Genomic DNA, 12,500 nt, shown 5'->3' on the forward strand with positions numbered 1-12,500 from the left:
CATTGTTAGGGTTTTGGGTAGCCTTGAAATTTTCGTAGAATACTGTCAAGTGCCATTCTTCTGTCCTGTCTATTAGCTTAAGATTGATTGTTTTTTTACAGAAATCCTTTAGCTGCTTTCAGTTCATGTTCAACTTTCGTTCCCTTCGGGTGGAAAAACGAAGAAACGATTGTATGAATCGAATACGATCATTTCACGTTTTGTTTCCGCTGATTGTTGGTGTTCGCGCGCACTGTACGTGCTACTTCAGAACGATACCGTACTTGACGATCTTCAATATAATCACAATCCCACATAGGATGATTGGCCGAAAAGGCTAACCGATTTTCTGATGCGTCAATAAGCTTTCGCTTCCCTGCCTCTTTGGTGAACCCTTTGCTCTTTGGTTTCTCCTTGAACGAAATGCATTGCTTCATCATTGCTTGAGAGACAGTGCCCCCGCCCCGTACTGATAGGTGCCGGATCCCTAAACAGAACTGATTTGGTGCTCAAGCTACTACAGCGCACACGCCACTGTTTAGGGGTTCAGGATTTGAGTTCTTTCGGATGGTTCGTTTTAAGATCTTCTTTCGACCCTCTTTTACTATCCTTTTTCTTCTCTCTCCCTCTCTTTCTCTCTTTCTCTTCTCTTTTTCTCTCTCTCTCTCTCTCTCTCTCTTCCTCTTTTGTTTATTTAAACTTTTTAAAATAATGGACCGCGTGTTTGTATCATCCGGTATCGCGTCGGTGAGTGGGTATCGCTTCAATTGGAAAATAACGAAACAATTTACCAACGCAACCTTAATCGTTGTGCTCAAACCAAACACTACACACGATTCATACGCCTTCCTTCGATAGGATTTGAACGAAAATCTTAACTGATAACTGACGGATGATGTTCGCCGTACGTAGTTGTTTGGTAGTTGCCCATTCCGCTTAATAAGATTGTGATGCTTGATACCTTCTTTGAGCTCGTTTCGCTTCGTTTTTTTTAATCATTGCTCTGAACTATTTCTCATCGTTGGTGCAATGCTTACCTTACCACTAGCTAGTGGCTTATCTCATTCGTATTTTATCAATGTAGCTCCTCGCTCTCGGAAAATATCCTTTATGCTTTGGTGCTTCGGTGCTGTCGTTCAGCCGGAAGTGTCCTCCGATTTCTGATTCGCATTGACATGGTGCAATACCGCCAGCATCGCCGCACAAATGGTTTTTCAAATTTCGTTTCTTCTCGTTTCGTTCTTTTCTAATCCTCGCATCGCTTCCCTTCTTCATCGCCATCAACGCAACCACACAATGCGCCACAGCAAAAGGAACTGGAGTGCTAAAAGGGCAGCCGCGACTGCTCTCCGGTGCTCAAGTGCACACAACACAAACAGGCGTCGACAGCCGATAGCTTTCTCCTTCTCCGAATGATTCCCACTGCTTCACCTGAGGGGGGCTGTTCATTGTAGCTTTTTTCCCATTGGCACATTTCGGGTGGAGTGCATTTGGTGCGTCACCATCACGGGATGCGTGTTCGGTGTGTTTCCTTCTCCAGCTTAGGTATCGGTACAGTTTCCCCCTCCCCGGGTATCCCGGCAGCGTGCAAGGGCAATGGCGGCTGCAGAGCTGTAAATATGCAAAATGGTTTGGATCCAAAACGGTGTGTCTCTTAATACCTTCTGTTTCTATCCGTTCGGAGTTCAGTATCGTTCTTGTTCCAAGTTCGTTATTTGTTTTTCCGTCTTCAACTCACCCGATTGTAGATGTACCTCATCTCTCGGGGACAGACACTTTGTTTGTAAGTAGCTTCTATTATCCTTAATGTTCGTTCTTTTGTGACCTACTTTGGATCATGTTAAATGCTTTTGAACGTTTTCCTTCACATTCGGTTCATCCCTTTTTATTAAAATATTTACCAAATGCTTTATCCAGTGGGATGCGGTGGCATACTTTCTCATGCACACATAAGTGGGATGCGAAAAAGTGAGAAACTTACTCAATATCCTCTTCCCAACATTTGTCTTACAGGTTCTAGATGAGGACGATTATTTTTTGATTTATTAAACTCTAACCGACCCAACAAGCCAGACATGACCACGTCTAATAAGGACACTATCATTGCCCTCCCACTGTCCCCGTCCCTGCCCCTGAGACACCTTCAGACACACCTCCATCCCTATTCACCAAAAGCGAGAGGATTTCTTTTTTATCTTGACGTCCTGTTTTTTGTTGTTGTTTTTTTTTTAAAGACTCCTTAAGATAAAAATGAGGGGAAATAGTCTACGGCTACGGTTTAGGTAGTAACATAAGCCACATAAGTCGACTTCCAAAAGACAGAACAGAAGCGACGTCGATACTGATCGCGATAACACTGTCGTAGCGCGATCGTATTTATATTTAAACGAAACAAAAATGAAATGAACCCCATAAAACACACAGACACACACATGTAAAACACGAAATTTTATCCATTTATACATTTAGAGACATACTGCGTAATGCTTAGAAAAAATATATACCCACAAACACAACACCTCCTCTTCTCTCTTGTTCGTTTTTGCCTTCGTCGAGGTGGATGCGCTTCCACGTTCGGTGAGAACCGTCTTGCGGGATGGGTGGGACGTTTTTTTTTTTTTTGGTTTGTGATTTCTCCACCTTTTCCTATTGCACCTCGTCCCAGCCCAGTGTTGCCGTTTTCTCCTTTCTTTATCTCCTTGGTTTCTCCTTTGTTTGAATCTATCTACCTATGTATTGTGTTTAGTAATTTTCCTTATTTTTTCCGTGAATTATTCTAAGGTTCATTTTATCTAATAAGCATTTCTTTGCACCCTTGCCGATGAATTGCATGAAAGAAGAATCATTTAATCGAATGCGAGAGTTAAATTTGCATGGTCGTGTGTTTGGTTGTTCGTTGTAACTGTGGACCTACGGTACTTTGAATAATAGGACGGATCGAGTGAGCGATCGGTTCGATCCATCTGTACTACATCAAGCAGAGTTCGCTAATGGGATGCTAGCCAGTGTGCACCTAGTGGTCAAAAGACAATAAGGTTTGGATAACACTCTTTACTCCTCTCCATTGTAGATATTCCGCTATCCTCACCAGCGCGTGCTCATGTACGGCATTCATATTCTTCTGTCTGCAACATTAAAAGTCCCTCTTTCCCTTCTCCTCTACTGTAATCCTTTACCCAACCCTGCTGTACATTACGGAGCATGTGGATCGGAGTAAATTGTCTGAAACGTAAAGGCGTGGTGTGTATGTGTGTGATTTGGTGATCTATCTATCTCTATCGGTCTATTCTGTTATATCTCTATTCTCACTCTAATGTCTTCAAACGTCTCTTCGACCATTTGTGAAAATTGACCATCTGAACCAACCCAAACAAAAACCCAAACGTTCGTTCGGCAACAACAGTTTAACGGATTTCATAGCACGATGGGCTCTGTATAAAACGCGCGGTCGGTCTAAGGCAAAGTACAAACGGAACGAAAACAACGCTACCCTCTACGCCTATACTGCTCACTAGAACCACACTCAACAACTTTTCGAATGGTCTAAAGCGATGAAACAAAACCACGCCTAAAACATAGCCACGGCACTGTGTACATTGTATTTTCATGTTTTGCCTAGGACGAAGCGGCGGATGGAGCCTTAAGAGATATTGGACTGCTCTGAGCACATGCACGATCCAGCGACGAACCCGTTCCTTTCACCAACAATCTCTCTTAAAACCCTCTATTGGTTTTTCCTTCCTTTTTCACCTCTTACCGCCCTAACTCCCACAAAACTACTCCCGTAGTCCTGCGGTTTAGCCGATCCAACAAACCCCTTTGCGCACTCCTGATTTAGATAGAATGAATTCCGCCCGTGGGGTAGCTGATATTGATATATCGCTTCCCACACGATGTGCCATTTTTTTAGTTCAAATTATTGTAGCATACTGGTGAAACGGACTGTTTATATTTGGTTACCAACTGCCGCACTCTTTACTGTCTTTGCTTCCAATCTTTTCTTCTCTATATTGCTGCTGATGTGTAGAGCAGAGTGTTTTTATTGAACAATAAACTAGCCAGCCTTCGAGTAGGAAGACTGTACCATACAATTAATCATTAGAAACGAAACTAACTAACAGAAATGTGTGCATCAGATACAACGATTATAGAGACAACTACCAAAAGCGGCTGGCCTAGCCTAGATCATATTGTATAGTTACCAAGGTAATAAGTTCCGGCACTTGATATCGGTTCTGGATCTGGATTCTCCGTGACATTTCCCACTTCTTTTTCTACCACTCTGATACTACCGTGGTTTGTTTCTTGCTCTATTCACACTGCACAACTTTAATGTGATGAACGTGAGCGAGAGCAAACTTTCCTTTTCGTCATTTCATTCTACAACATTCTTCTGTTCCTTCTACTGACACTCTAACCGCAACTCAAAATCCCCCAAAATGCTAAAAGAACAAAACGCAACCAACAAAGGTACGTAATTTATGTCTGTCTGTCTGTCTGTCTGTCTAACTCTGTGTGAACCGAGGCCTTGTTTATCCGTTTTGCGTTGATCCGTGTTTTCTATATGCATTGTGTTTGCTTGTTAACGTTCCAATGTGTGAAACCATTCTAATCGATTAGCTAAACGCAAGCACAACCAAACATGTGCAGCAACTAACTAACTATGTCCAAATGGCACTTTACGTGTGCCCTGTACCAGATGCAGGTGCGTGCACATTTTGCACTCACTCCCTCTCTCTCTCTTTCTCTCTGTTTCTTGTTTTAACTATTTTTTACTAGTTTGTATACGTTAGCTAAACTAAAAACCTCTTTTTCACGGCTTTCCTTTTTGCTTCGATAGTCCTTCAATAGCTGAATAACCCAGTCTTTGTCTTCTTTTTCATATGAGCCTTTTGCATTGCACCGCACGTACGTCACTTTAAGAATCTCAATGATTTTGCATTAGTTTTGTGTCCTAATTTTGCATTTTCCCTTTTCTAACCAATCTCTTTACCTACGCTAGTTTAAACATTCTTTTTTTGTTTTTGTTTTTTGTTGGTGCTACTATCGATAAATATAAACATTTTTCTTTTGCTCAACAAAAGCTCAGCAAATACCGTGCAACCGCCCCGAAGGAAACATCCTTTGAGAAGGAATGCCAAAAAAACAAGATTACCATTCGTTAGAACATGAATCTATTCTTCTTCTTTTTGTCGTTTTGCTCTGTAGCCTTAAGTTGCGTGCGCCATTGATGGTTTCATTTTCTTTCCACTCTAGGATGAAACACCACAAGGATTCTTCGAAGACCATGGGCTCGGATAGACGGTAGCCAGTGGCGATGGTGGTGGTGTTGGAACCAGACGCACGTTTTTGCTAGCCAAAGCTCACAACGAATTATGAACAGTGACTCGATTCCATTTGCATTAGCTTCCATGGGTTTAGTTTATTAGGTTTCTTTGCAATCATTTCACTTCGTTTCTCATTCAACATTCTGTGTTAGGTCGGTCTTACATTGGAACCTAAGACGATTCCATTTGCATTTCCCTTTTCTGATGTTTTGGTTGTAAATCGATTAAAGACAACATATCAATTCGCTGGCATCAAGCATACACGCGATGCCACGTGTTATTACAGGCTGTCCTGCGCGATTATCTTTCCCGATCAGTTCTGAGTTTACTCACGTGCGAAACGTTTGGCCAAAGCATGATCATCCCATGAGGCGGCAGAGATAAATATTGTACCCCGTTAATGAGCTTTTCACGCATCCTGCGCGAGTCTGTTTGTAAACAAGCGCGATGAACGACGATACCGCATTTAGACCACTCACATCAAACATACGCAAAACTTGTACTTAATGTGTAAGATATTCTGCCAACATCTTCATTCCATCTCAAGCCTATGAGCAAGGTGGTCAGCGGCTACGTACCGCTCCGTAGGGGCGTTGTAAACAATCGATGACATACGGTGAGGGATCACCGTGCACGATATATCGGATCACTGATCGATCAATCGAAACGATCAAGGGAAAGGGAAATGGATCCCTTCACAGCGTAGCATTTATTTAGTGTAGCATAGCAGTCTAGGCTCCATTGGTAAAGATATTAGCGTATGTAAGACCATATTTCTGATATAATTACCGAACAAAAACAATATAAATGATTTCTAATAAAATTAGAAGATAACCTCAGATAACGAAGTTCTCCGAGTGCGCGCAGTTTTGTAATCAATATCCGAAAATATCCTTTATTGAATCGACCACCGGTGAGTCTGGCTCAACGACACAATCGCGCCCCATACCGACGATCAAGGAAGGCGTGGATATCATAAATGGACATAGTGAGCTATGGACATTCTTTGCACCGGTGTTCTCCAACAGGTAAGAAGAATGTTACCTCGCGAATCTGTTGAAATTATCTTTCCTTTCCTGTTCCGAAACGAATTTCAAATTCAAACGGAATCACCACTGAGCCGAGAGTGAAACGGCAGCGAATTCCGCGCGAGGGGCTGCTCGAATGTGAGTATTCCAGGGCGGTGCTCGAATAGTTGAATCTTAAGGAACGAGGAAAACTTTCTGCTCTCTCCACATTTTCACGGGAAATTTTGCTTCTCTACAACTCTAAAACTAATGAAAGGTTAAGAATTGGGCCATCCGGTGGAATGGAATCCAGTGAAAACGGCTAACGAGTTCCATCCATGAAAAGGTGAACAATCGGAATGAAGGAAAAGCAAGTTTGAGATTCCTTGACATTGTAGATCGACAGGCATGGGAGAGAGAGAGAAAGTTGAAGGGGTCGATAAGGAAATCGTCGAATCCTGTGACCGAATGCGAGAGAACGAGAGAGCAGGAAAATCAAAGAACGACTCTTTACCTGAACACAATTTGAAAAGAGAGAGAGAGAGAGAGAGAGAGAGAGAGAGAGAGAGAGAAAGCGTGGAAAGTTGGAAAACTGCTTCCATTCTGCTGCCAGTGCTGCTCCCTGGAAAAACTTCGGAGAGGAATCCGATTTTCCCAGAGATGCCGGGAGAGCGAGAGCACCGTTGCATATGAATTTCCCTTCGAAAGGACTCCACCGAGAGGCTAATGAGAGTGTGGGAATGTGAATAGTCCCACTACCTCGCTGTGGAAAACTCGCTGTTCGCTCCTTCTTGGGGGGAGACCTCTTGGTCGCTCGGACCGTAAAAGTGGGCTCAGTTTTCAACCTTTGCTCGTGCACCGTGCCCGTGTGTCATCAGGAGCGACGCGGTCGTAATGGTGACAAACAGGGAGGACAAAATGGAGCAACATTTTCTGCCGTGCGAACGGGCAACGGTGGCACCACTACCGCTGATGGTGGCTCCAGCGAACACGTCCGCCGCCACTGCTGCTGCCGCTACTGTGATCCGGTCGGTATCCGTCGGTCCTTCAGCCTGATGACGGTGGCAATCCGGATTGGTGCTGTTGGTGCTGTTAGTGCTGTTCGGCCATGGCCTCAAGCGGTCTCCCGCAGGCCGAAGATGGTGGTCATTCCACCGTGGTGACTCGGTTTGAACGATTAACTCTCAACTCAAGATTCGGCACCTTCACCACCATACCATACCGCCGCCACCGTCATCATCCGTTCGTGTGTAGTTCGTTGTTCGTGGGAGTGCCAGATTCGCAGATTTTCTGGGGCTCCAACGCAGTACAAGGATACTTGAACGGTTGTTGAACGGTTACGGTGGCAAAGGCTTTTACAAGGTGGAAAACCCACCTGCCGTGCCCGTGGAAAAGTGAAAAATCGGTGAATCGACCCCCCCCCCTTCCGACCACTCTCTCCACCTAGTGAGCTGAGGGAGAAGAAAGCAAAGTCGCAGATCTGCAGCAAAGTATGCTGTGGCTGTGTGTGCGTTTGTATGTGTGTGCAGTGTGTGTGCTGGAGGTTGGAGGATGAAAAAAATGGGAAAATGGAAAAAGGACGATATCAATGTGATGAAGAAAAAGGGAAAGGAAGAGGGAGAGAGAGAGAGTATCGAGAGCAAGAGAGTATACGTATGAGAGAGAGAGAGAAAGAGAGATAGAGATTGTGTTCGTGCGTGCGTGTCTGGTGACGGTATGAGATATGTGAGAGATGAACGAGTCGACGACGACGATCGACGGAGTAGTAACCGAGTGAAAGAAGAAAGAAAATTTCAAATCAAATATAATGATTGCCGCCACCACCACAGCATCACGGCACGCACGCCCGCAGTGCTCAAATGACGTGCGAAACAGTTCCGTTCCCAGTTCCATTGGCGAGAGTTTTCCATCGGAGTTTTCCCAACATTTTTCCTTTCAGAAACAGGTGAATAATGTATCTGACCCCGTTGAGAGGTGACCGTCGCTCTTTCTCTCGCACTCGCTCTCTCTCTCTCTCGCGCTCGCTCTCTCTCTTGCACTCTATGTGTGAAAACCGTGCGGAAAAGAGATGCAGGATGTGTGTGCGGGCGTCCGTTAGTGCGCACGATGGCACGCTTGTGTAGAGTTGGTGGTACTATGGTGATATGAGGATGGCCTACTATGTGGAGTACATCGAAGCAGAAGGACGCTGGTGTTGCGTCCGTGCGTGCGTGCGTGCGTGCGTGCACCAGATCTTGCTCTGCTCGGCGGCTGCCTACTGAGAACGGTCGCCAGCGCCACTTTCGCTATGACGATGAACGGATGAAGAAGAAGGGACCGCCTGCTGTGTGTTTGTCGATGTGATGGTGGTGGTTATCGTTGTCGTTGCTGTCGAGTGCGCGATGTGATCTGCGTTCCGAAGTAGTAGCCTCTGACTTCGAAATTCTGACTGGCGGACCACGGCGCGGCGTTCGAGCGGAAAATGGTGGTGGGAAATTTGATTTTTCATCAAGCTAAAATTATCTCCCTCCGCGGCGCTGCACACGGGAGCGGCAACAATAGCTCACGGTACCCCACCGTCCACCACCACCACCAACGCGACCTCCACCGGAAGTGCTGACCATTACTGTTCGCGCCTCTGGCCTCGACCGTCCGCCAACCTTGGCCGATGAAAACCTACTCTAGCGAGTTCCGCAGGTGTACAGGTGCCGCGAATACGGTACTGGTGCGTGTGATTGTATGCCAACCGCTCCACAAAGCTACGATTGAGGGGGCCAGGAACCATGGAAAATACCCTCGTACAGTAGCAACAATTGCAACAACGAACGGGATCCACTTGGAACGTTTCGTCGGCCGCGCGGCCACCAAATGCACAGAGCGCACACTCGTGCCGTTCGTGACTAGTCCCAACTCGTCCGCTCCATGGCTTCTCTATGTGTTTTAGTGGTTTGGAAAAGGAGGCCACTAGGACTCCAGCAGCGAGCGAAGCAACAAAAAAAAAAGGGGAACGAAGACAGACCGTACTGACCTGCTGGGCTACAGACACAGCTGCGTTCCTTTACATTCCCACTAGCTTTGCTTGGTCTTTCGGTGGGATCAAGTAGGCAAGATTGTCTAGAGCCGACGAGGTGCCCATAATAATGATTTCCCATTTTCCACCGGCCACTTTGATTCCGATTACTTTTTTGCTCCAAACACCAGTAGCGATCATACCGTCACACACTTGTGTGTACATGCATCGCTGTATGTGTGCGTGCATGCGAGTATGGTGACGATGGACGATTGTGGCATGTGGGCACACTTTCCTTACTTTTCACAATTTTTCACCACTCCATTTTGGGGTCGCTCAGTTTTCCACCGTGTTGTTTTTTTATTGCTCGCGCGCGCTCTCTCTCTCTCTCTCTCTCTCTCTCTCTCTCGGACGGACGCACACACAGGTAGTAGCGACGCTCTCTGCGCTCTCTTCCTTCAATCCGTGGAAATGGAGCAGCCAAAAGAAAACTCTGTTTACGGTAGTATGCGTACGTGCGTCCGTTGTGCGTGAATGGCGTGCATGCGTGCGTGCGTGCGTTCGTGCGTCTGGTCTGCTTGCGTTTTTTTTCCCTGGAAAAACAGAACAGGCCTCCTGGCTGGTGTTGTCGCTCCCACTAGAATACATTTTCTCTCCAAATACTCCGTAACTCGACCATCGAACTGTCGATTGCATGAAATGTAGTAGGCCTGGTGGTGGTTGATGTACTGTTCACTCATTAGCTAGAAATTAAGCAGCAACCTCCTGGCCTACTAATTCAGCTGCTCATTCGCTGCACTATCAAAAGGTCGATAGCGCGATCCCCCAAGGAAGGGACGGTTTTTCCTGATTGCGGATGCTTGTGCACCCGCTCTGTGTGGCGCTCGCGTGAGCACACTGTGCAAGTGTGGGAGTGGATCGCTTGGATCGCTGAATCGGTGGGATGCTGTGTGTTGGATGAGGCCATGGCATACGACTCCAGGATACAACGTACTGATGGTGATGAAGGAGGAGGAGGAGGAGGTGGTCTCGTCAGAAAGGCACTCACTCAGCCGCAGCCTACTCGCTACTCACTACTCACTTGTTGTACCAGCCCCAGCCACCTCGGTCACGGCAGGATGTTACGGGGCAGTATTTATTGTAAATATTTTCCAAGGCACTCTCTCCGTCCTCGGTTTGCACTCGCGCGCACGCACACATACGCAGACGTTCTCTAGGAAAAGGGGGTTGCGATTGGTAGTGATTGCGCTGCCAAGCCATCACGGTGGACCGTGAATACTCAGCAGCTGATGGATGCTGCTCGACGATGGGTGGCTGTGATGGTCGTCGTGGTCATGGTGAAATGGTTTTCCCCCTTTCCCGTCGTGCCCGTCAAGTGTGTCGAGCAAAAAATGGATACGCATGGTGATGACGATGAAAACCGTGTTTCTGCTCCGTGGCGCTCACGAAGGGTAGGGAAAATGCTGGATAAGCCTCCCCAAAATTGGGACCTGTTGGTGGTCGAAATCGAGAGAAAGAGCGAGAGTCGACCAATGTCCCATAAACGTTGTATAGAGTGACAAACACATACACAGAACGCTAGTGCCAGTGGCGTGCTAAGAATAACAATAACGATAATTGTGCGTAGCGCGCCTGTCGATGGGCGCTTGTGTGGCCACACCGTTTTGATTATGATTTTCCAACGTTTTTTTTTTTTTCAATGCAGCTCCGATGACGATGACTGGCGGCAGAAGGTGGTGACGTAAAGAAAGTGAAGTGCAAGCGCTCAGTAGCGCGCCGTCGTCGTCGTCGTCGTCGTCGTCGTCGTCGCGAGATAACACGATGAGCACTCGACTCAGCAGCACTCACGCAATGTGAGCCAAAAAGCCACCGCGTGGCAAAAGCAAGCAGGGAAAGCAGCAGCTGGATGAGGCAGCGGCCGCTAGTGGAAAACGCACGAGCAAAGTGGAACAAGTGGAAGCAGCCTCAGAAGAAGAAAGGGAAGAGAAGAGAAGAGCAGGGAGGTAAAAGGAGGGTGGAAGCGGCAGTGGAAAGCAGTGGAAAATTCGTGCCGTAGAACCGCCGCTGCGTCGTCTGTCCTGACCTCTGTATATGTTGTGTACAGTCGGTATGTGAGTGTCGCGCCTGGCGTCTGACGTCGGTAACCGTTCGTTCGTGTGTGTGAGTGTTATCGTCGTGTGCGTGCGTGTGAGAGTGTATGTGTTTGTTTATGTATGTGTGCAAACGTGTGTTTGTGTGCGAGTGTGTGCGCGCGCGAAGGAATGAGAAAGGAGGCAACGAAGAAGAGCGGTTCCGAGGAGGAGCTTGAGATCGAGATCAACAGAAACTGAAGCAAAACTCCTCGCAAGACAATTTAAAGTTGGACACAACCCCTGCTAGTGGTCTGCCCTAGTGGTCTAGTGCAGTTAGTGTATATATAGAAGAAGTTCAAAAAGGTGCCAAAGAAAACGAAACAGAAAAAAAAATACGAAGAAAGCCGAATACAGCCGTCAACAGGACAACGGTGAGGGTCCTCGAGCAGTACACAGTGCGGCCTACTTCCGGGAGAGTCAATCTTCTTCGACAACACCCACCCCTCCCCACCCTGAACCACTACCGGACCACCACCAACTGCTGCTGCTGCTGCTGGCAAGGCACGCCGGATGTGCCGCCAGATCAGGACACCGCATCTGCAGGACGCGCGTAGAGAGGCTTTGAAGCGCTGCTGTCGTCGTCGTTGGTGGTAGTGGTGGTGGAGGTGGTGGTAGTCGACGACGATGACCAATCGATCCTCAGGAGGATCCTCTCGAGATCAGCTGAGCCAGCCAGCCAGTGCTGTGGTCTGATCATCAACCGATAGAACGCCAAGAAAGAGAAAAAGAGAGACAACAGAGCGACCGAAACGCAGCCACCGAAGAAAAGAAAAAAAGCTAACGCGAGTAACTCCTACCAACGGTCACAGGAACCAGCTACCAAAGTACATCGCCATCGCCCTAGTCCCACGGGGTGTGGTGGTGTTAGGGATAGCCCTAAAAGTCATAAGCCATCGCCATCATCATCATCATCATCGTGATTGCTGCTGGACAACCACGGTCCAGCTTCGCCAATTGATATTGTCCGCATCTCGGCACTAGCCGTGCCGTACACATTATCATCATAGAAGCCATAGCCGCAGAAACGGCAGCAGCAGCAGCAGCGGCAGCCGCATCCGCAGCAAAC

The 12,500-nt window shown here is 47.1% G+C and overlaps 2 protein-coding genes across 8 annotated transcripts in view; both read left to right on the plus strand.

The window, feature by feature from the left end:
- The window catches only part of LOC126581481 (AP-1 complex subunit sigma-2), an 8,367-nt gene extending 2,213 nt beyond the window's left edge, over positions 1 to 6,154 (plus strand). Inside the window, exon 5 of one of the 4 annotated variants that reach the window (XM_050245167.1) lies at positions 5,236 to 6,154. In XM_050245167.1, the coding sequence (XP_050101124.1) occupies positions 5,236 to 5,280 (45 nt within the window). In that variant the 3' untranslated portion in view covers positions 5,281 to 6,154. The other 3 variants (XM_050245166.1, XM_050245168.1, XM_050245169.1) reach the window with 3 other exon arrangements.
- Positions 6,155 to 7,192: 1,038 nt separating this feature from the next.
- Positions 7,193 to 12,500, plus strand: part of LOC126578752 (diacylglycerol kinase theta) — a 27,743-nt gene continuing 22,435 nt past the window's right edge. For 3 of the 4 annotated variants that reach the window (XM_050241670.1, XM_050241644.1, XM_050241661.1), the window contains exons 1-2: positions 7,193 to 7,341; positions 11,008 to 12,500. The exon at positions 11,008 to 12,500 is cut by the window's right edge and continues 118 nt beyond it. The gene's annotated coding sequence lies outside the window, so the exon portion shown is untranslated. Of the gene's footprint in view, positions 7,342 to 8,223; positions 8,259 to 11,007 lie in introns of those variants that run through there. The other variant, XM_050241653.1, reaches the window with a different exon arrangement.

Source organism: Anopheles aquasalis, chromosome 2 (genome assembly GCF_943734665.1).
Source record: "Anopheles aquasalis chromosome 2, idAnoAquaMG_Q_19, whole genome shotgun sequence".
NCBI lineage: Eukaryota > Metazoa > Arthropoda > Insecta > Diptera > Culicidae > Anopheles > Anopheles aquasalis.